The 20,089-nt window shown below is 44.0% G+C and overlaps 9 protein-coding genes across 9 annotated transcripts; 3 read left to right on the forward strand and 6 right to left on the reverse strand.

Moving 5' to 3' along the window:
* Window positions 1-1,343: 1,343 nt before the first annotated feature.
* On the reverse strand, window positions 1,344-2,411 carry PUMCH_004426 (uncharacterized protein; the record flags this gene model as incomplete). The annotated part of the gene is made up of 1 exon (XM_063023363.1): window positions 1,344-2,411. The coding sequence occupies one exon, from the start codon at window positions 2,409-2,411 to the stop codon at window positions 1,344-1,346; it is 1,068 nt and encodes a 355-aa protein (XP_062879433.1).
* A 1,260-nt stretch (window positions 2,412-3,671) lies between these two features.
* Window positions 3,672-6,089, reverse strand: PUMCH_004427 (uncharacterized protein; the record flags this gene model as incomplete). Its single annotated transcript, XM_063023364.1, has 1 exon — window positions 3,672-6,089. The coding sequence occupies one exon, from the start codon at window positions 6,087-6,089 to the stop codon at window positions 3,672-3,674; it is 2,418 nt and encodes an 805-aa protein (XP_062879434.1).
* A 311-nt stretch (window positions 6,090-6,400) lies between these two features.
* PUMCH_004428 (uncharacterized protein) lies at window positions 6,401-9,529 on the reverse strand (the record flags this gene model as incomplete). The annotated part of the gene is made up of 1 exon (XM_063023365.1): window positions 6,401-9,529. One exon carries the CDS (start codon window positions 9,527-9,529, stop codon window positions 6,401-6,403), a length of 3,129 nt encoding a protein of 1,042 aa, XP_062879435.1.
* A 436-nt stretch (window positions 9,530-9,965) lies between these two features.
* On the forward strand, window positions 9,966-10,532 carry PUMCH_004429 (uncharacterized protein; the record flags this gene model as incomplete). Its single annotated transcript, XM_063023366.1, has 1 exon — window positions 9,966-10,532. One exon carries the CDS (start codon window positions 9,966-9,968, stop codon window positions 10,530-10,532), a length of 567 nt encoding a protein of 188 aa, XP_062879436.1.
* Window positions 10,533-10,558: 26 nt separating this feature from the next.
* On the reverse strand, window positions 10,559-12,466 carry PUMCH_004430 (uncharacterized protein; the record flags this gene model as incomplete). The annotated part of the gene is made up of 1 exon (XM_063023367.1): window positions 10,559-12,466. The coding sequence occupies one exon, from the start codon at window positions 12,464-12,466 to the stop codon at window positions 10,559-10,561; it is 1,908 nt and encodes a 635-aa protein (XP_062879437.1).
* Window positions 12,467-12,937: 471 nt separating this feature from the next.
* On the reverse strand, window positions 12,938-13,909 carry PUMCH_004431 (uncharacterized protein; the record flags this gene model as incomplete). Its single annotated transcript, XM_063023368.1, has 1 exon — window positions 12,938-13,909. The coding sequence occupies one exon, from the start codon at window positions 13,907-13,909 to the stop codon at window positions 12,938-12,940; it is 972 nt and encodes a 323-aa protein (XP_062879438.1).
* An 877-nt stretch (window positions 13,910-14,786) lies between these two features.
* PUMCH_004432 (uncharacterized protein) lies at window positions 14,787-15,815 on the forward strand (the record flags this gene model as incomplete). Its single annotated transcript, XM_063023369.1, has 1 exon — window positions 14,787-15,815. The coding sequence occupies one exon, from the start codon at window positions 14,787-14,789 to the stop codon at window positions 15,813-15,815; it is 1,029 nt and encodes a 342-aa protein (XP_062879439.1).
* Window positions 15,816-15,994: 179 nt separating this feature from the next.
* PUMCH_004433 (uncharacterized protein) lies at window positions 15,995-17,185 on the forward strand (the record flags this gene model as incomplete). The annotated part of the gene is made up of 1 exon (XM_063023370.1): window positions 15,995-17,185. One exon carries the CDS (start codon window positions 15,995-15,997, stop codon window positions 17,183-17,185), a length of 1,191 nt encoding a protein of 396 aa, XP_062879440.1.
* Window positions 17,186-17,310: 125 nt separating this feature from the next.
* PUMCH_004434 (uncharacterized protein) lies at window positions 17,311-19,854 on the reverse strand (the record flags this gene model as incomplete). Its single annotated transcript, XM_063023371.1, has 1 exon — window positions 17,311-19,854. One exon carries the CDS (start codon window positions 19,852-19,854, stop codon window positions 17,311-17,313), a length of 2,544 nt encoding a protein of 847 aa, XP_062879441.1.
* Between the last annotated feature and the right edge of the window lie 235 nt (window positions 19,855-20,089).

Genomic DNA, 20,089 nt, shown 5'->3' on the forward strand with positions numbered 1-20,089 from the left:
GTGTGGTGCAGTAAGTTAGAGTATTCGTATTGACGGACTTGCAACGGTTGTCCGCGAATAATTATCCGATGCGAATCGGTTATTAGAGGCACAGGGTCTGGGATATAGCTTGAAAAAGAAACGACCGCATGTGTCAAAAAAATGGGGAATGTTTTTTGTATTCGGAGACTTTTCAACTATTTTTTGGAGGTTTTGTGATTAATCACTTTCTCCGTTTCAATTTTTTTCTATCTGGTAGGTCGTTAATTCGTCTTCATCGTACAGTAGATCATAACCATACCTACCCCATACTTAAACGAGGGGACCACATGTTAAACTTGAAAGAATCAGTCACATTTCGGGATTATCGGGAAACAGAATTGACCGAGAATATTTGGTCTGATTCACTTTCTTTTGGAATTTTGAGCGTTCTCAAAGACTGAGTCTCGCTTGAGAATATCACTGAACAGAGGTTGTGAAGTGGATTCTAATAATTGAGTAATTCAATAGATTGAGCTTGTGCTTGATCAAATTTGTCAAATTTTAGTTTCAGCTGAAACACAATTTAGAGTCACCCCACCGATGTTTATTGATAGTTTTCGGTACATGCGCTTAGCGGAGATTACTATGAACGGCCTGGTGTTGGTGTTCCCCTAGAAAAATGAAGCCATAATGTTCAAGTCCATGAATATTAGTGAAGTTAAAATTTTCATTATCATCATCGTTTCTTGCAACAGTATGGACATCGTTTGCTTGGTAGGTGTGTTTCAGCGTATCTTAATTTGATTCACAGCTCAGTTGTTCCTATTTATTCGGCTACACAACGAACGAGCTATAACCGAAATCCTTTGTGGAATTCGTTTCATTTGAGCTTTCCATCTGGCAGTGATTCCATATAATTACCGCAGTGTGTTTTAAGTTGAGATAGATATATCTTTCGAAGGCTCACCCACCATCCAGAGTCAACAAACATGGTGCCTTCAGAATCAATCGAGCCACTCTAACTGCAAATCAGTTCTGACTGTATGACAATAAAGTGTATATAATTTTGGAATTCCTCTCCAAGATACAGACCTACTATCGTTTACTATCGTGCAAAACAGCATGTGCCAAATCAAGAAAACTTATGATCAGATGCTACAAAATTTACCGTTATCTTTCATGAATTAGCGTCACATAGCAACAGAGTTCCGCGCCACATGTAATATGTACAATAAACGAACAATGCTTCCGACAGAGCGCCCTGCGCTAACATAAATAACCTTAGAATGCAATTAAATGTATGGGTTTGAACCTTCCACAACCCGAAAAAGAAGAATTTAAAAAAACAGACAAGGATTTGGAACATCCCAGCTAGACTTAGACTAGATGGAAAGCACCTTTTTAGCCAAAGGTACTTCCTCTACCTTGACTGGTCTTTGGTTGATTTTCTCAAAGTTGATGGCATCTAAAATGTCTTTGCCGCCTAGTTGGATCAACTTCTTAGCCATCTGCTCGCCGGCTCTCTCTGCGTCGGCCTTATTAGAGACAAGCGTGATAACTTCTGCCTCGACAGATTCAGTGCCATCTGGGCTCACAATGACACCCTTGAAGTAGAGTTCTTCTGAATCAACATCGTATTGGGTGTGAACTCCTAAAGGCACCGAACAACCACCTTCCAATATGTTCATCATGGTTCTTTCGGCCACACAACGATATGTTGTCGGGAGGTGCTCTAATTGTGCAAGGAGCGGCTTCATGACCGGATCGTTTTTGCGGATTTCGATACCCAAGGCTCCTTGTCCTACAGCGTAGTACATGTCTGGAACGTCGAGGGAGTAAGTTATTCTGTGTGCCAAGCCTTCTCTGATGAGACCGGCAGCAGCCAAGACAATGCAAGAGTATGGAGAGTCAGCTGCATCTAATTTGGACAAACGAGTGGCGAGGTTACCACGGACATCCTGGAATCTCAAGTGTGGGTAAGCTTTAAGGAGTTGAGCCTGTCTTCTCAACGAAGAGGTTCCAACCACAGCTCCAATTGGCAATTCGGCGAGAGTCTTCCAAGGAGAGTCCGGACGCATGACCAAAACATCTCTTGGATCCTCTCTCTTCAAAATACAGCCCAACTCGAATTCGTCGGGTAAGTTTGTGGGCATGTCCTTCAACGAGTGGACAATCAAATCCAACTTGGGGAAATCGCCGATCAGCTCGAGTAAAAGCGCTTCTAGCTCCTTGGTCCACAATGACTTTCCACCGAACGAATAGAGCGGCTTCAGTTGCACTTTGTCGCCGAAAGTACTGAGTGCCAAAATGTCACACGAGAGATGGGGGAAGTGCTCCTGGATTTCCAGCTTGACAATTTCCAGCTGCAAGACAGCCAACTTGGACTTTCTTCCGCCAATTTGGATGTGGTTTCCGGGCACTTCGATATGAGGCATGGTGTTATGGGGCATCGGTAATTGGGTTCTTCACTGAGTGAGGTAAAGGGTCGGGATTTGGAAAAAAAAAATAAAAAATAGAGTTGATCCGCTAAATTCAGAAAGGACAGATCGACTCTGGGGCTGCTTTCTGCTGGATTTATCAACCAAGGTTTTGGCGGAAATGCAATCAAGCTTCTGGACGAGGAATATATTTTTCACTCCAGCCTATTAGGGTAGATGCAATACCTCGACCCGAACGTGAAAAAAGATGCCGGAGATGCGAACGTGAAAAATGCGAAAGATAAGAAGAGACACAGGCCGCCTGTTCAAAAAGAAATTCGGGCGTGGAGATCTCAGGTGATTTTTTTCTTATGGGAAATCACGGGTTCTTGAAAATTTTCAACTCAACGATTTCAAGAATAAATGCTGTGAAATGATTTATCTCTGTTTTTGTATCACCAAGATGTATGGGGAAGGTGATGAATGGATGCGAATGAAGATGCAGTGATGATAAGGTCTTGAGATAGGTGTAGTGGTGTGGTTTTGCGGGTAGGTAATTGGCAAAGTTACAAAGCGCCGGAATTGAGAAATCGAAATCGTGGGCGACTGTTACAATATATATATGTGATTCCTTTGTTCTTTGCCCTGCATGTGCTCAGGCCAATGGAGCTGGACCCAAATACCACTTACGAATGGTGCCATGGCTATTATTCAGCCCTGCAGGATACCGGCCGATCCAGGAGATGGGTTTATTGGCTGCGAAGATCTGGCCTGTGTTGATTAAAAATGGCCTCGATGACCTGGGCAATTTTCGTCGCTCAGAACTGACTTTCTTTTTTGAGAGAAATTCCGTTTCTGTTTTGAAGATAATCCTATACTTCTGGCATTTGATGTAATCGCTTGGTTGTCTCACAAGCCTAGCTTTGGCTGAGACAAACAGTCTTGTGCTTTTGTCCCAGTGGAGTAATTTTGTCCTTGCCATTAGTTGTGAAACCGTTAAACTTCCGAATTTGTGAATAATTGCCAGAATGGGGAAACATTATCGGATTAGTGCGGACCTGAAGCCTGAGAGGGATATTATTTCCTAATGTGGAATAGGAACTCCGACATAGAATCAGCGCAGCGAAAGAATAGAAGTGCATCTTTCTACGATGAAGAATAACTCTCAACGGGTGTTTCACAATGTTCAGAATAATTCACATCATATTCTGAATATGAAAGATTTTTCTTCGCTTTGTTGCAACTGAGTGTAAATTACATGTAGATCAGGCTAAACATTGATTCGTGAATTCTCTAGACTAGGTTACTTGCATCCAGTGATAGACTTTGTTGTTCTTCTGTATTGTCGTCGCTTACTTCAGCGTCGCTTCCGTACCCGCCCAAGAAACTCAGGTATTGTAGTGCCGTTACATCGTTGTCTCCAGTCTGCACAACCTGGGCCAAGAGCGCCTCCATCTCCAGCAATTTGTTAAGAATTAGCAAATTTGTTGGCTCGTTTGTGCGTCCATTTTCCAGAGACTGCACTCTTCTTGAATAAGGCTCCGTGTTGGTGGATTCGTAGCTAGATAATCCATACTTTTTCTCTAAGAATCCGTCAATAAACGCAGAGTCCATCAGTCCGCTTCTGAATCCAGGTAGAGTTGTATGAGACCTTTGCGGTGCTAATTTTAACGAATTTTGTTGCTTTTTTACGTCGATGATTCGACCATCTGGCATCCTAGAAAACCCTGCCTCGCAAGAAGCACGACGAAAAGCCGCAAAATTGGAGCCACTCTTAGATACAACGCGCATTAAGCCATCCTCGTCTTCGGCTTGGCCCAAAAGCATCATATCATTATCTCCGTACAAATCCTCTTCTCTGCTGAGAAATGTGAACTTTTTCAAATCTCTTTGTTGCTTTTGAAGAAGGATCTTGTTGTCTTTGATAAGAATCTCGTAAATGTAAATCACAGTGATGATAGGCATTCTGAACATGGTGACAAAAAGTTCAAATGCATAGCCAAGTCGCAGCTTCCTACCGGAGGATCTTTGCGAGCTCGACCACTTAAGGTAGATGATTAAATTTGTGGTTTTGAGGTACTCGAATTCTTCGTTATTGGTTTCGCTTACCTTCACAAAAACGTTACTCAAAACTATAGCTAGAATTGTAGTAACGACGAATTGAATGAAGAAGAGATACATGAGCAATACAGATCTTCCTAAATGGTTGTAATTGTTCCAATTGTCCCAAACTGCAGGAGTGAAACCGAAGAATATCTTGAGCATGCCGAAGGCGACATCATAAGTAGTGAGATTATTGGTTAAACTGATGAAGCAGAGGAAAAACCCGAAGGTCAAGGAGATGAATAGACAGAACATGGCTGCCGTATTCCACAACATCTTTCTCAAAGAAACGAAGATCATGTTGAAAAAGCGGTAGTTATTGAACACAGAGAGCATGCGAGGAATCAAGAGAATGGAGATCAAACTAAAGCAGTTATAGTAAGTCATCGAATTGACATGTCCAAGACCATAAAGACATCTCATCAAGAACGAAATATCGATAAGTAACACTATGAGTATGTCAACATATGTCCAGATAATCTTCTTGAGAAACATGAACTCAATGTGAAAGAGTTTGACAAAAATGTCTAGATTGAAACTTAATGAGACCATCCAAAACAACAAAGAGAGCACCGAATTGAGATTGGAATGAGTATTGTCCAGCATGTTACCCCTGTGCTTAAGTACGAGGCCCAAGAAGAGCACAGTCATTACAGCGTACTTCAAGTTAATTACAAGAGACTGATATTTCGGAACAATATTGGAACGCATAAGGACCTTCTCCAACGATATTCGCGTGAACCTATAATTGACAATGTTAGTCACTTGCTCCTGTTCTTGTTCCTCTGACGAACGCAAAAACGAGTATGAATCGGTGGCACTGCCTTTATCCAGATTCAACAGTGACAGGACGTTCCTGCTCGTTGTTGTTCGTAAAGCGGGCAGATAATCATGAATGGAACCCGACATGGCCTCCCAATGCTCATTTAACATAAGTTCTCCGCTATAGATTCGATCTAATATCTGGACCACAGCAGGCTGGGAGAGAAACTTTTTGGATTTGGAGAGGATGGACAATTCTAAGGTATTGAAGCATTGAAGATGCTTCGTGTTTTTCAATTGCTCGTGCTCCTCATGAAGCCTCATTGGATTAATGAAAAGTAGATTGATTCTATCATTTGATCGATATTCTCGCAAAAGTCTTATTGCCAAAACCTCGCAAATATTCGCTTTCGTCACAAGAAGATCATACATGATAAGATTGTTCTCTGATTGTATGATATACTCATATCTGAGTAGTAGCAACACATAGATAACACTGGTAGACATAAGCAGTTCCTGAGGAGATCCAAACGTGCCAAAAGAGGTGAATTGGGACTCCTGGCCCTGGTGGACATGCCGAAGTGTAGACTCTAAGAACCTCTTGGAGCTAATGCTGAGAATAGACTGAACTAAAGGCTTTATCAAAGAAATTCTTGTTTCTGGAGTACGAAGCTGTTCTGGCCGAAAGCTCAATGTGACATCTTTGTTGATGAGTTTTTGGATTTGGAAGTACAAATACTTGAACTCCAAGTACTTATATTTGGACTTAGAAACACCATTGGAACGAATTCCTACTAGATCAGTAGGACCCCTATCGGAACCAATTCCCTTGTATTTGGAAGCCATTGACCAGTGGATAGCAGATCTCTTTTGACAGGTCTATGTGACTTTGGGCATGTAGCAAGTTACTATGGGCAAAGTCATCTATAAGCGTAGCATTTTGTTTTGCATTTAAGCCTTGCTCCGCTACTAATACGTAGGTTTCGTAAATAGTGCGGCCTGTATACCGGAATGGCTGCAAAAACCTGAAACAACCTAACAATGGAAGCCCGATATGGGTTCTTATTGAATAAATTTATCTTATTGTATTCTATAATCACTATTAGCTAATGTTTGGCTTCTATTCAGTGGCTTTCGTCTCAGCTCAAAGCCGGTTTTCATCGAACCCTGCGATTGATGAAATGATAAGCCTTGTTCGCATTCTCCTCTCCGATCATGTCCTTTAGCTGCTCTCTTGACAAATTGACGAACTCAGAAAGACTCAGAACATTCTTTACAATGTGAATATAGTTCAGGTTAGTAATTCCAGGTATTGTCTGCAACACATCAATTGCATCGTCATTGAACATAGGTGGGCCATCACTAGTTGCGATACTCGGGTTGACACCTTTTTCCAAGGCATCATTCACGTTTGGTTCATGTTGATTTGCCTTGAGCTCCAAAAATATTTGAGCTGTTTCATATGGAGAGTAAGACCATAGGACCTTCAATTTCGGAAATGACACAAGTAGCTCGGTAATTTTCAGCTGTATCTCCTGTTTGGACAATCTCGAACTAGTAATATTGGCCTTCAGCCCAGGAGGCCTTAACTCTGCGAAAGGCTCAAAAGAAAACGATTTTGACTCATCAAATTCTATGAGAAGAGTAGGAAGCTCGTAGTATCTGAACATTTGTTCACACTGTTGATACAACCGTCCACTCTTGAAACTGGATATCAAATCCGGAATAGCCTTTCTTTCCACACATATCTTGGGTGAAAGGATATAGTCACCAACGGTAAGCATACATGGGACCACTTTGATTCCGACTCTGTACAACAACTTTGGAAGCGAAGAGTTAAACTCTCTTGAATCAACCACGACTTGCATCTCATCAGTTTCGGTTCTGAAGTCAGCACCGCCAGCAATACGAGTGTTCACCACATGGGATTTTTTTAAGTGAAACTTCCAACTCTCATGTTCTGAGCTGAACAGTTTTCCGAGTCCTGCTTTTTCTTTGATAAGTCTGGTGAATGACTGCTTCTCGTTCTTTATTCTCAATAAATGTGACTGCTCCTCCACCGAGGTTCCGTAGTACATGAAGAAAGCCTTCGCTGGTGAGGTTGGATTAATTGCTTGATAAATCTCAACTCTTCTAATGAATGAGAGGTCTGGCTCGTACATAATAATGTAGGCAGGAGATAGTTCTTGGAGTAGAAACTCATTTGTATGGTCATCGTATGTTTCAATTATAATCTGGTTGAACTTGTCGATATGCTCGATTGGATAGTCATCAGATTTCTTCTTAACATCAAAAATCATCACGTCATCGTTCTGGTTTTCATCTAATTCATTCTCGTCCCCACTTTCAGCCTTGAGATCATTTTTAAGTCGATTCTCGACTGTAAGCACTATATCATCTTCAAGATCTTGAGCAGTGGCATTTTTTTCGTATGAGCTTCCAGAGTACAACCGAGATACACTAGCGACTGCTGCAGCTCCTCTGGTTCTTCTTCTTTTGCTTTGAGGACCATCTTTTCCCCGCGTGAAAGTTTTTGAAGTGTTTAACTTTTCAGTCAGCTCCTCGCTCTCGTTTTCTGCCGCATCATTAGCAAACTGCAGTGTTAGCTCCCTCGTCAATGTTGTAATAGACTTCCATTCCAAGTACTTTCGAAGCTGTTTCACCATGAATCTACGACTTGTGTAAATGCATTTACCTGAGACGTTTTCTTTTTTGCGAGAATCTGCAAGAACAGCTGACAATTGACGTGCAGTTTTTTCCAGAGCACACATAAGAAGTATTGGTCCCTCTGACTTGACCGCTTCAACAGATCTCTCATGCATAATGTCGTCAATGACCATTGCCAATTGCTCCCATTTTGGTAGCTCTTCGAGATTGTAGACAAGCTCAGATTGTTCGTCAGCATCTGTGAATAGTTCGTTCCTTTGTTCAGAACTCTTCTTGACAGAAACCTTTCCTAAAGCCCTTTCTTTGGCAAAGGCAATGATTGTTGTTGCTTCATCCATCATAAGCCACGGGCTCATGGTGCTTGTCGCTACGCCATTCGCAGAGCTTTTAATATTAGCATCGACAATACCTTGCACTCTTTGGTAGAACAGCAAGGAGTCTTCTGTTAATAGTGCAGACAAAAGGTCTTTAAGAGTTCCGATATCGTGGACAAGTTGCTTTGAGGTCCACGAAATTCGGTGCCACTGTGATTCAAGTGAAAGTCTAACTCTTAGAACGAAGTCTTTATCGTGAATGTTCTCCATATCCCAATATTCTGTCTCAAGTGAGGGATTGTGTCTCCTCAATTCCAGCAAACACGCTTGCAAACACGAAAGAATAGCTGATTGTATCTTAGTCATTTTGGATGACAAGCGCACCGTGATTTCTGTAACCATATTCGTCTTCTTTCCAGAGCCTTTAAGTAACAGCTGGGACACCTCCACATGGAATCGTGGCCAGAGAAATACATTCGATAATCGCAACACCTTTAGTTTGGTGGCAAGTGGAGTGAAGCCAGTAAATGCCTCTGGTTCGTCTGAAATTGCTTTCACGAACCCCCAATCATTACCATCTTTATAAAGGTTCACAATAAATGACTCATTTGAAGTTTCTTTCACTCGCTCGCAATGCGTAACAATAATGCCTGTAATGTCTTGAGGCGAGATAATTCCAGTAAGCAAGTCTACAACCAAAATTCTCGAGCTTATAGAGAGCGCGCCGCCCTTTTCGTACGCAAGTCTCCGCTTCGTAGTGTTGTTAAGGTCTGCACTGCTAACAACCCGCAAAGGCGAATCCCAATCGTCTTCCAGAGACTCATCGGTTTCGCCAAAATGGGATGAGTTCATCCACTGTAACTCTAATAATGCCTCCTTCATCTTAACTATTTCGTCGTCCCTCGCATTTAGCAAAATCACCAAACTGCGTTTTTTCTGTGTGATGTTGCCGTGTTGCAAAGAAACTGATGGTGAGCTCAAAGCGTAGAGCAAATTTACTGTCACCATATCACAACCCAAGCCACGGCCCAATACAAGTAGACCGTCGTGCGTGAGCATTGTTTCTGTTATTTCTTGATAGAAGCGCAATGGCAAGGTGCAACAAATCTCTTTGCTCTCGTACACGGGAATCGTCTCAGCTTCATTTGACCGCACCACCGGGATATTTCCATCGTTTCCTTGCGCCTGCTGCGCATAGTATGCTTGTGTTTTCTCTACCGAAATCTCTACGGGCGGTAATTCTGCTGGAGGCGAGGGAGAGTTCCGGTCTACATAGCTGTCCTCATCTTCAACAAAGAGAGACATTGATATGAATTTTGCATATACTTCCTGTGTGTCAAAATGACCTCTTTATGGATGGCTAGAGCAATCTAGGCTATCTCTGTTCAGCTTGTTCTTCAATGGGCCATGCACCAGTAATAAAAGCAATCTGGCAAAAAATGAGATTTAATGGATTTGACTACTCAATTGAGGTAAGCGAGTTAATAGAATTCTGTCAATGGAATTTTCGTGTAGTTTAGACAAATTCGAACACAAATATGTTCAGTATATTTCAAGATTTTCAAGTACACCTTAAGAAATCTGGGGTAAGTAACCTCCCGAACATGGCATAGCGATTACATAACCAGCTGTCAAATTCCAAACTGTACATACATAGATTTCATTCGGGTCTGCCAATTCTTCAACTCGTCATACCGAACTTATTTAATTCTTGCTTTGCACGCAAGGATCTTTGACTGCAATGAGTGGTTTCATTTTACTGAACTTCCAAGATAAAGAGCACGAAACACTACTGTCCTCTATAGCTTGCACGGTGTTACTGGCATTTGTGATCTCTGAATCAAAAGAAAAGATTTTGGAGGAATGGCGGTATTGCAACGATCCCAATACTGCTCCTTTTGAACGTGTTGAGCATGCTAACAGACCAGTGATCTACGGGATTGATTTTGATGATACAGAAGATGGAAACCAGCTGCAAACATCCGGGAAGGCCCTCTACAAGTTGCTTCTTCAAGATAACGATGGACATGTATTTTACGCGTTCGAGATAGAGGAATTGCCATTCTTACATCCGTCAGTGAAGAGTACTGAAAACCCCCTTCCGATTCCTATGGGAGGAAAACTCGAGCTATTTAAAGGCACTGTAGTATCATATGGCTTTGTATTGTTGAGGCGAAATTCCTGCCGGTATCAAGCTCCCAATCTCGGCTCGGAATTCAGTCAGAAACTAAATGATGGCTTGGTTCAAAAGTATATTGAGATGCTTGAGCGACAACTTCACGGCGACAAAGGCTCAAATCCACGCTAAAGTTTGCTTGTAGCCGTGGGTGACCGTCAGTTTTCAAGCAACATTTCCCACAAACCAAGCTCAGATGTGAAATCGTGGTGGATTATACTCACCAAATAGTGTGTGTTGTAAATATTGTTCAACAATTCGTAACTTTTGGTTCCTTTTTTGTAGCATCTAGCCCATTCAATCCAAAGCAAAAACGCTTCCTCATTCCATGCCTTGAATGAGTGTGAGTCAATAATCGTTGGCTGGAGAACCTCTTTGGATGGGAATACACCCCAAGTGACGGCAGTCTTGCTGCTTTGAGAATTTTTGTTAAGATCAAGGTTTGATGTGATAGTCCCGTTCGAATCTCCACAGAAGTATGTCAACTCTCTCTCATCAAAAGCATCCTTGAGTCTAGGATATAGCGAGTTGTTCCATGTATCTTTTGGAATGAAGAATTCGACAAATGCCTTTTGGAAGAGTCTACCGTTAGGTGGACCCCAACCGAGAATTTTGTCTGCAGAAGAACAGCCATTCACTGCTGGCTGAGAAGCCAAGGTGAACCAACCTTTTTGATTCAAATCGAACAACTCCTCCTGAATGAGAGCAGTTTCCGACGAAATCTCCGAGTCTACCCATGGCAATACTGATATCTTTCCGGAGAGATACTCCATGAAAACTTTTGTAATATCACTGTGAGTCTCAGGGCAGCCCCAAGTGTTCATGACTTCTTCAGACGAACGAAGTTTTAATGTTGGACCGTAACCGTCAATTTCACCATAGGCAGGAGAATTTGAATCACCGAAACGGCCATTGGGGAAATCATCCCAGGTGGCGTCCTTTCCTAGCAGACCTTTTCCTTTACTTATGTCAACAATCTTCTTTCTGTCAGCGGAGATGGCACGAGAGACCATGACCAATCGAGCATCTTCGGTGCCAGCAAGGTTCTCTGAGATGAAAGAGTTTCTTCCTTGCTTCACAGGAATGGGCCCCTCGAAATCTGAGTCAGAGTCGATGGCATCGTCGTGGTCCACGCCCTGTTGCAAACTGGTAGCATTGAGCACAGGCGACTTCTCAACAATGGAAGCAACCGACTTTTCCAAATTTAGCGTATAGAAATGGTAACCGCGGATTCTGCCTTCAGTTCTGGTATGGACTTGCTCAATCATATCGGAAACAATATCGATACCGATGGCTTTAACCATATCATCATCGTTTCCAGGGGCGGCCACTCTCTCGAGTATTTGGGGAGGAACCAGTGCGTGTGACAATTTGGTAGCACGCACAAATACTTTGAAAGTGGTAATTGGCATCAAGCCGGGTATTAGGACCGCCTTTTTGAGGATCGGGTTCTGTTGAAGCATACTCTCGTAAGCAACAAACTTGTCTACGTCAAAGAATAACTGAGTAATGATAAAGTCCGCACCAGCTTTCACCTTCTCTTCCAAATATGGGATGTCCTTCGCAGGGTCTTGCTCCGAAGTGTCTGCGCCATCTGCGTGGCCCTCGGCATATCCAGCAACACCGATACAGAAGTAGTCGCCGTACTGCTCCTTGATGTAGCGCACAAGGTCAACGGCATTTTTGAAGTCACAATTCGGCGTCCAGTATTCCTCTGTTCTTGGTGGGTCTCCTCTGAGCGCCAAAATGTTGCGGATATTGGCTTCCTTAGCCTTTCTCAAAGCATGGTCAATAACCTCCTTGTTGGTATTGGTACACGTCAAATGCAAGACGGTGGTCACTCCCAACTCCTTTTGACACGTGGCAGCCAAATCCAAGGATTTTTCAGAAGTGGATCCGCCCGCTCCCCAGGTAATGGATAGAAAGAGAGGATTGAGGGCCATCATACGATGTAATCTGGCCAACAAGTTCCGGAAACCGGCATCTGTTTTGGGAGGGAAGAATTCAAACGAGCAGAATCTCTCGTGCGGCTTTAGCGCGTTGATTTGCTCGATCACGGTAGCCATTGTGGTTTGGAGGAGATGATATCTGATTAGAGTATAGATTGGGGATGCACATCGCACTGACTCTGATGGGGAGCCACACTAGATAAAGAAATGAGATAGATCGAAATTGTTTAACTACACAGGTTCGAAGAATTTTGAATGTTTTCAATGTCTAAGCTTTGTTTTATTTTTATTTCTATTTTTTCCTTTCCGTGTTTGGCGTGTGCCTTGAGTTCTAGTTTACTTCTACAGATTACCTCAAACAAGTCAAGCAGAATTTAGAATTTTCATTGCTCGGAAACAGAGTTGAATATTTGCTCAAGAATTATCTGTGTATTGGGAGGTTTATCTCATGAATATTATAGTCCCTCTTGCTCTACGTCTGGAGTGAAGAGGGGGAGAACAGATAACGTTTAATAATAAGCCTGGATACCCATTCAGTCATTGGATCTCACTATTGGTAGACTTTTTTAAAAGGTGCAAAGCGCCACACTAGACCGCACTATATTCATTCCGACTAGAGTTTCCGGTGACCTTCTCCACGACCTCCTTAAAGAACGTAGGAAGACCTCTCAAAAGATCAACAAAGTTCTCCAAAACCTCTCTCAATGCGGACTGGAAGTCGATGGAGTTGCCCTTGTTATACTGGAACCACGCTCCTCCAATGATATAGATGCTGAGGAAAAGAACCATGAAGATAAAGATCCATGTAAACCAACCCCAGGACTCACCTCCATCCTCAGAGGGAGGTTTCTGATTGTCCTTTCCATTCTTGTCCTTTTTGTCTTTAACGCAAGCAGCTGGAGTGAGGAAATTGGCCTCGAACACCCTTCCAGTCCATCGTAAAATCCTCAACTTATTATTATCAGGGTTGTCGTTCTCCGAACATATGAATTTGACGTGCGCGTTAATTGAGGAGTCGCCCCAAGACAAATCCTCAAGTATCAACAACACGCCGGAATTCTGCTCGTCGAAAGGCCTGAACGTGTGCTTGTGGTCGCTTTTGAAGGGAATGACTTCTGACAAAATGTCCTTGTCGTCTACCTTGAGGTGGCCCACACCACAAAGCGAGGATTTCGCGGGACAATCAGCTTGGTTCTCAACGTCCTGACAAATACCAATGGACCATGTGTAGTCGGTTTTGGAAGGCGGTCTATCAATCAGAATTGTGTCCAGATATGTGCCCTTGATGGACTGGAAGTCGTAAGCCTCCAAATCTTTGGAGCAGTCGAAGGCGGCGGCCAAGGGAGCTAGCAATGCTAGGATGAACAAAGGTGACATGGCTGCTTGGAGATATTTGTGGTAGGGTCCGGGATCAAGAAGCAACAGGCGTTGGGAGGCAAGGGTGCAGGCTGTGTATTTTGAGTGCGTCAGACGAGCGATAAGCAGGGGCCGGTAGCGGGACGAATGAGAGTGGTATGAGCTATTCTGGATTTTATGGTTGAAAAAGGCGGCCGATTTCATTTATCTATTTTCACTACTCTAATTTATTTCTTTTTTTTTTCATCTTTGGTTTGAAAAGGGAAGTCGAAGTGCGGGTTTGCGTAGTCCTATTTGGTCTTGAATTAAAGTACAGGGTCAAAGAGAGTTTAAGAGTATAGATTGGTTTTAAATTTGCTTTCAATTCCACCAAAGAAAATTCATGCCTTGATTTCTTGCTTTTGAGTTTATTTTTGTTTTTGTCTTATCAAAATTCTCGATCGCATCCTTTTTTTCACGCTTCATTTCTCATCATTGTGGTAGACCCATTTCCTGTGGGCTCGCTTGTAGTGCCTGGTTCTACGATAGACGAAAACTACCGGGACGAGGGTATGAAGAACAAGATAGACAATTTGCAAATTCCGCTCCTATGATCTTTTTCAAGTGACCTCTATGCGATCCTTTTTTTCCTATTTCATTTCATTTGCTCCGTCAATTATCGGATCGATCTCATATCGGCATGATTCATCTGTCAATGACACATCTGACCACCACTGGCTGCAAATATAGACCCTCAGACCCTTCACCAGTATCTACTACCCCTGATAAGTCTCAAGCAACAGATTGTCACTTAAAGCGCCTTCAGCATGAAAATTCTGAATTTTCTGTAAATTCAATCACAAAAGTTAATTTTCAAAATAATAATTGAAACATTCCCAACGTCTGCGGTGTTTCACAGTCTAGTCCCTCTGTACATCCGTGTAGTCGCATTCCCCCACCTTTCCACCGAGGCTCATGTGATGCGCTTCGCGGCTCCACTGCACTACCATAAATATATGAGTAGCAGCTGGCCATCGCAGAAAAGATCATTGTGCGTGAGCCAATTGAACAATTTACATCTCAGAAATTCTAAAACTTAAAAATGACAAAGGTTACTGTATGCGGTGCTGCCGGAGGTATTGGCCAGCCATTGTCCATGCTTCTAAAGCTCAATGCCCAAGTGTCTCAGCTTGCTTTGTATGACATTGTCAATGCTGCTGGTGTGGCCGCCGATTTATCTCACATCAACACCCCTGCCCAAGTAGTGGGATATCTGCCCAAATCCAAGGATGATAAGGATACCATTAAAGAAGCCTTGAAGGGTTCGGACCTCGTTGTCATCCCAGCTGGTGTTCCGCGGAAACCGGGTATGACCAGGGCAGACTTGTTCAACATCAATGCCCTGATTGTGCGGGATTTGGTTGCCAATGCGGCTCAGGCATGTCCCCAGGCCGCCATTCTCATTATTTCCAACCCGGTCAATGCCACCGTTGCCATTGCCGCCGCTGTGCTCAAGAAGTTGGGTGTGTTCAACCCTAGAAAGCTCTTTGGTGTGACAACTTTGGACTCCGTGCGCGCAGAGACCTTTTTGGGCGGCCTCATCGGCGAAGATCCCGCCTCCTTGAAGGGTAAGATTTCCGTGGTTGGAGGCCATTCTGGCGACACCATCGTCCCTCTAATTCACTTCGACAAGACGATCGCCGCCAAGGTGAAGGCTCTTCCGGAACAAGCCTACAAAGATTTTGTTCACAGAGTGCAATTTGGTGGAGACGAGGTTGTCAAGGCAAAGAATGGCGCGGGTTCTGCTACATTGTCTATGGCCTACGCCGGCTACAGGTTCTCTGAGTACGTCTTGAACTCTCTTGCGAACAAGGAAATTCCCTTCAGTATTCCAGAATCATCATATGTGCACCTTCTGGGTATCGGTGCCTCTTCGCTCTCTCAAAAACTTGGCGGTCCGGAATTCTTTTCCGTTCCTGTCATCTTGAGGAATGGCCAGGTCCAGTCCTCGTTAGACCCTTTCAGCTTGGTGCAAACAGAACAAGAAAAACAAATGATTGAAACTGCTGTGAAGGGTTTACTTACTTCCATTTCTCAGGGAACTAGTTTTGTTGAGGGTCTGAAATTGTAATTTCACATGCTCCCGCTAGATTATATTCACATACCCTTACCCCACCACCCCACCACAAGACTCTTCCGATACGCTTTCCGTGTACATCCTTGAGGATCGACATTCACGTGGCGTGACATGCTTGTTGCATCGGGAATGAATACTTGATTTTTTTTAATTCTACGTTCCAAATACTTGTCATGAACTCATTAGATTCCATTGTAGACAACCTTCTTAAGAGTGGTAAGTACAATGCTCTCATTGCTGGCGTCACCACCGCACAATCAACCAGATACAAGTCTGTCAAAGGCGTAATCAGTGTCGATGACAACGAACCGGTCTGCGATGATTCGTTGTTCTGTCTCTACAGCTGTACCAAGTCCATCACTGCCATGGCTATTCTTATTCTAATTGAGCAGGGGAAATTGGAACTCAAGGGATTGGCGAAAAAATATCTCCCGGTTCTTGAGGATTTTTATGTTGTTGGTGAAGACGATATTGATGATGACACCGGCGAAGTGAAAGGGTCACATCCAAAGCCAAAGACAGACGTCACAATTGAGCATTTGTTACTACACACTGCTGGCTTTGCGTACCTTTTCACAGATACTACATATTTCAAAATTATGACCAAAAAGAGGGTGTTTGCAGGAAACCCAATGGAGACGTTGTTTGTGCCTAGTAGTATGCCCTTGGTGCATGAACCGGGTACAAAATGGACCTATGGCTTCAGTACTGACTGGCTCGGGCTCATTGTTGAAGCTGTATCGAATCAGAAACTTTCGGTGTTCATACAAGAGAACATTTTTGACAAATGTGGCATGACCAAATCCACTTTCTTCGTTGAAGATCCCCTGGAGGTAATTAAAGTACACGTAGAAACAGACGAAGGCATTTTGCGGCCCGAAAAGCGTCCATCCGTCCCATACAAACCTCGTATAGATATGGGCGGTCAAGGTTGTTTTACTACGATTGATGACTTTTTGAAGTTTTTGAGAGTGTGGCTTAATTATGGACTCAGTCCAGACACTGGCACACGGCTTCTTAAGCAAAGCACCGTCGAGAATGCAATTAAAAACCATCTTTCAGAAGGTCTTGAGCTCAACCTCGCCCTTGGATTAAAGGCCGAGCTGGATGATGCTAGGTCGGACGGTTTCAGCTACGCTGGATGTGCAATCAATGCTAAGAATTTGCTGACAGGCCGGCCGTCTGGCTCCTTGTATTGGGGCGGAATTGCCAATTCTTTCTTTTGGATGGACCTCAAAAATCAGTGCGCTGGTTACTTTTCTTGCCAAAAGCTTCCATTCATGAACGAAGAGTGTACTGAAGCCTATGGTGTGTTTGAAAAGGAAGTTTACCGAACTTTGATTCTCAATAGAGCCAACTTATAGGGATTTTCAAGAGTGAAGGATTATTATGGCATTTACATACATTACAAAGAATACAATACATAAGATGTAGCATGAAGCAAAAAGCATTTCTATAAGTTTAATTAAAAGTCGTTGTATCGTATGTATCAGTGCAACTCAAGTTTGTCCATTCTAACTTGAACTGCATTTCTGTGAGCCTCGAGACCCTCGACAGCGGCCAAAGTCATCACAGCCTTTCCAATGCTCTTCAAACCCTCCTCTGTCACATTCTGCGAGGTAATGAACTTTTGGAAAGTAGCAGTGTTGACACCAGAATATTGTCTAGCGTAACCATAGGTTGGCAAGGTGTGGTTAGTTCCACTCGAGTAGTCACCACAGGATTCTGGCGAGAGAGCACCCACGAAGACAGATCCGGCATTCTCGATCTTGGATGGAACATAAGACTCGGCATCATCGATCTGAAGAATCAAGTGCTCTGGGGCGTATTGGTTACTCAAATCAAAGGCTTCATCATATGTGTTGACCAAAAGAGTGTATGAGTGTGCTAAACACTTTGCAACAATCTCCTTTCTGGGTAAAACTTCGGCTTGTCTGCGAACAGCATCTTCGAAACTTTGGAGCTTCTCCTGTGAGAGCTTGACACCAATCAAGATGACCTGAGAGTCGATACCGTGCTCAGCTTGAGAAAGCAAATCACTGGCAACAAAGTCTGCATCTGCATTTTCATCTGCAATAACCAAGACTTCTGAGGGACCAGCCGGCATGTCAATAGAGCACAAAGCTTGGGTATCATTTTGCACGTACATCTTAGCAGCAGTAACAAATTGGTTACCTGGGCCCAAAATCTTGTCACACTTCACAACAGATTTAGTTCCATATGCCATGGCAGTGACAGCTTGTGCACCACCAGCCATAACGATAGAACTGGCTCCCAACTTGTGTGCCACATAAACAACTTCAGGAGTCAATTTACCAGTAGCACGGGCTGGGGGAGAGGCAATGACGATGTTCTTACAGCCAGCAACTTGGGCAGGGACACCAAGCATCATAGCAGTGGAGGGAAGAACAGCGGTACCACCTGGGACGTACAAACCAACATTCTCGATAGGCTTAGCAAAACGAGAGCAGAAGACACCAGGGGCAGTCTCCACGGTCATGACCTCCTCGGTTGGAAGTTGAGCTCTGTGGAACTTCTCGATATTGCTCATGGAAAGGTCAATTGCGGCCTTCATATCGTCAGAGATCTCCATGAGTTCGGGTGGGAATGGAGCGTTCAAGACAGGAGAGGACAATGAAACACCATCAAACTTGGCAGTGAGCTCGATTAAGGCATCATCGCCGTATTGTTGAACCTGCTTGATAATTGGAAGAACCAACTTCATAATGTCAGCAGTCTTTTGGACAGGTCTAGTCAATGCACGCTCAATGTCGTCGGAATTAGCAGCGGAGGCCTCGATGACTTCCATCTGGTAAGGCTTAAGTTGCGAAGCAGGTGCTTGTTGCTCTGTGTATTGGGGTTTAGCATCGCCCTTTCTTCTAGTGACTTTGAGGCTCTTGATATCCAAGTTTCTCTCGACATCAGCCAAGCGAACACCATTCTTGACGCAGTAAGCCATGGCAAAATACAACAAGTCGGCGGCCTCCCAGGCAACCTCATCCTTGTCCTTCTTCTCACCGGCCTCGATCAATTCGTCGAGTTCTTCCTTCATCTTGGCGACTAGAAGCTTGTCGTCGTCGAACAAACGTTTGGTGTACAGACCAGCTGGTGCATTGGTGACTCTGTCAGCCAATGTGTTGTCCAATCTGGACATACCACTGCCAAAAGTGTCTTTGCTCTCCAACAAATCGCCATCTTGGAAGCATGTGAAGTGGTTGGAGAGGTGGCAGAAGCCATAGCCTGTTCTAGGTTCAACTACGAATTTAATCAAGTCGCTGTCGCAGTCTCTTTCGAGCTTGACGAGCTTCTGGGTGGCGCCAGAGGTTTTTCCCTTATACCACAACTCCTCGGGTCTCTTGCGCGATTGGTAGACACCCTCGTTGCTGACAATGGCTGCCTTGATGGAAGCCTTGGACAGGTACACTACGCCCAATGCTGTGTGTGCGGGAGCAGGAGTGGTGATCAAAGTGGTATAGAGACCATCGGGTCTGTCGGTGGTCAAGGTGGAGACAAAGACGTCGCCAATGCAGATCTTAGAGGACGACTCACTCTTCGAGAGCTCTGTGCTAGGAAGGACAAGAACGTAGCCGGCGCCAGCCAACTCCTCGGCCTGTTGCTGGGTCACGGTGTTTCTAAAGTACACCGGCTTGTTTTCGTTGTCGCTAACTTGCTTGAATTGCTCGTCGCTGAGCTTCTCGGTCACCACGACCGAAGCCTTGGAGAATACAGTATTGGAACCAGAAGCATACTCGATTGCAAATCTGGACGAAGGCAAGCCAGCCTCGGAGGCCTCGGCGAATTGGGCTTCGGTGGCGAACACTTTACTTACACCTACATTGAGCAAGGCCACGATGTCATCTACAGAGACCTTCGATTGGGTGACATCGATGTTCACCTCCAAAGAGTGTGGGTAGCCGTTGAGGGCATGCTTTTCGATTTTGAACGACTCAAATGGCAAAAGGGCTTTGCCGGTGACGGCGAATTCGTCTACGTCCAGGGGCGACGAGACATAGGGAAGGACTGGAAAAGTCATTGTGGATGGGGTATGAAAAATTGATCGCTGCAGTGAATGCCCTTAATTAGTGTAGGGCGGCCTGTATCGGGAGTTGCGAACTGAGTCACCATGCACTGACAATGTAATGGAGTCCGGACTGGGAGAAGGAAGACAATTAGTCATGGCGGTGGAATTTGGAATTTGGAAATTGGAATTGTTGCGAGATTTGTTGAGTAATTTTTTTTAACGAGTGCTTGGACACCTACGCTGAGTC

This window comes from Australozyma saopauloensis, chromosome 5, assembly GCF_035610405.1.
Source record: "Australozyma saopauloensis chromosome 5, complete sequence".
NCBI classification, from domain to species: Eukaryota; Fungi; Ascomycota; class Pichiomycetes; order Serinales; family Metschnikowiaceae; genus Australozyma; species Australozyma saopauloensis.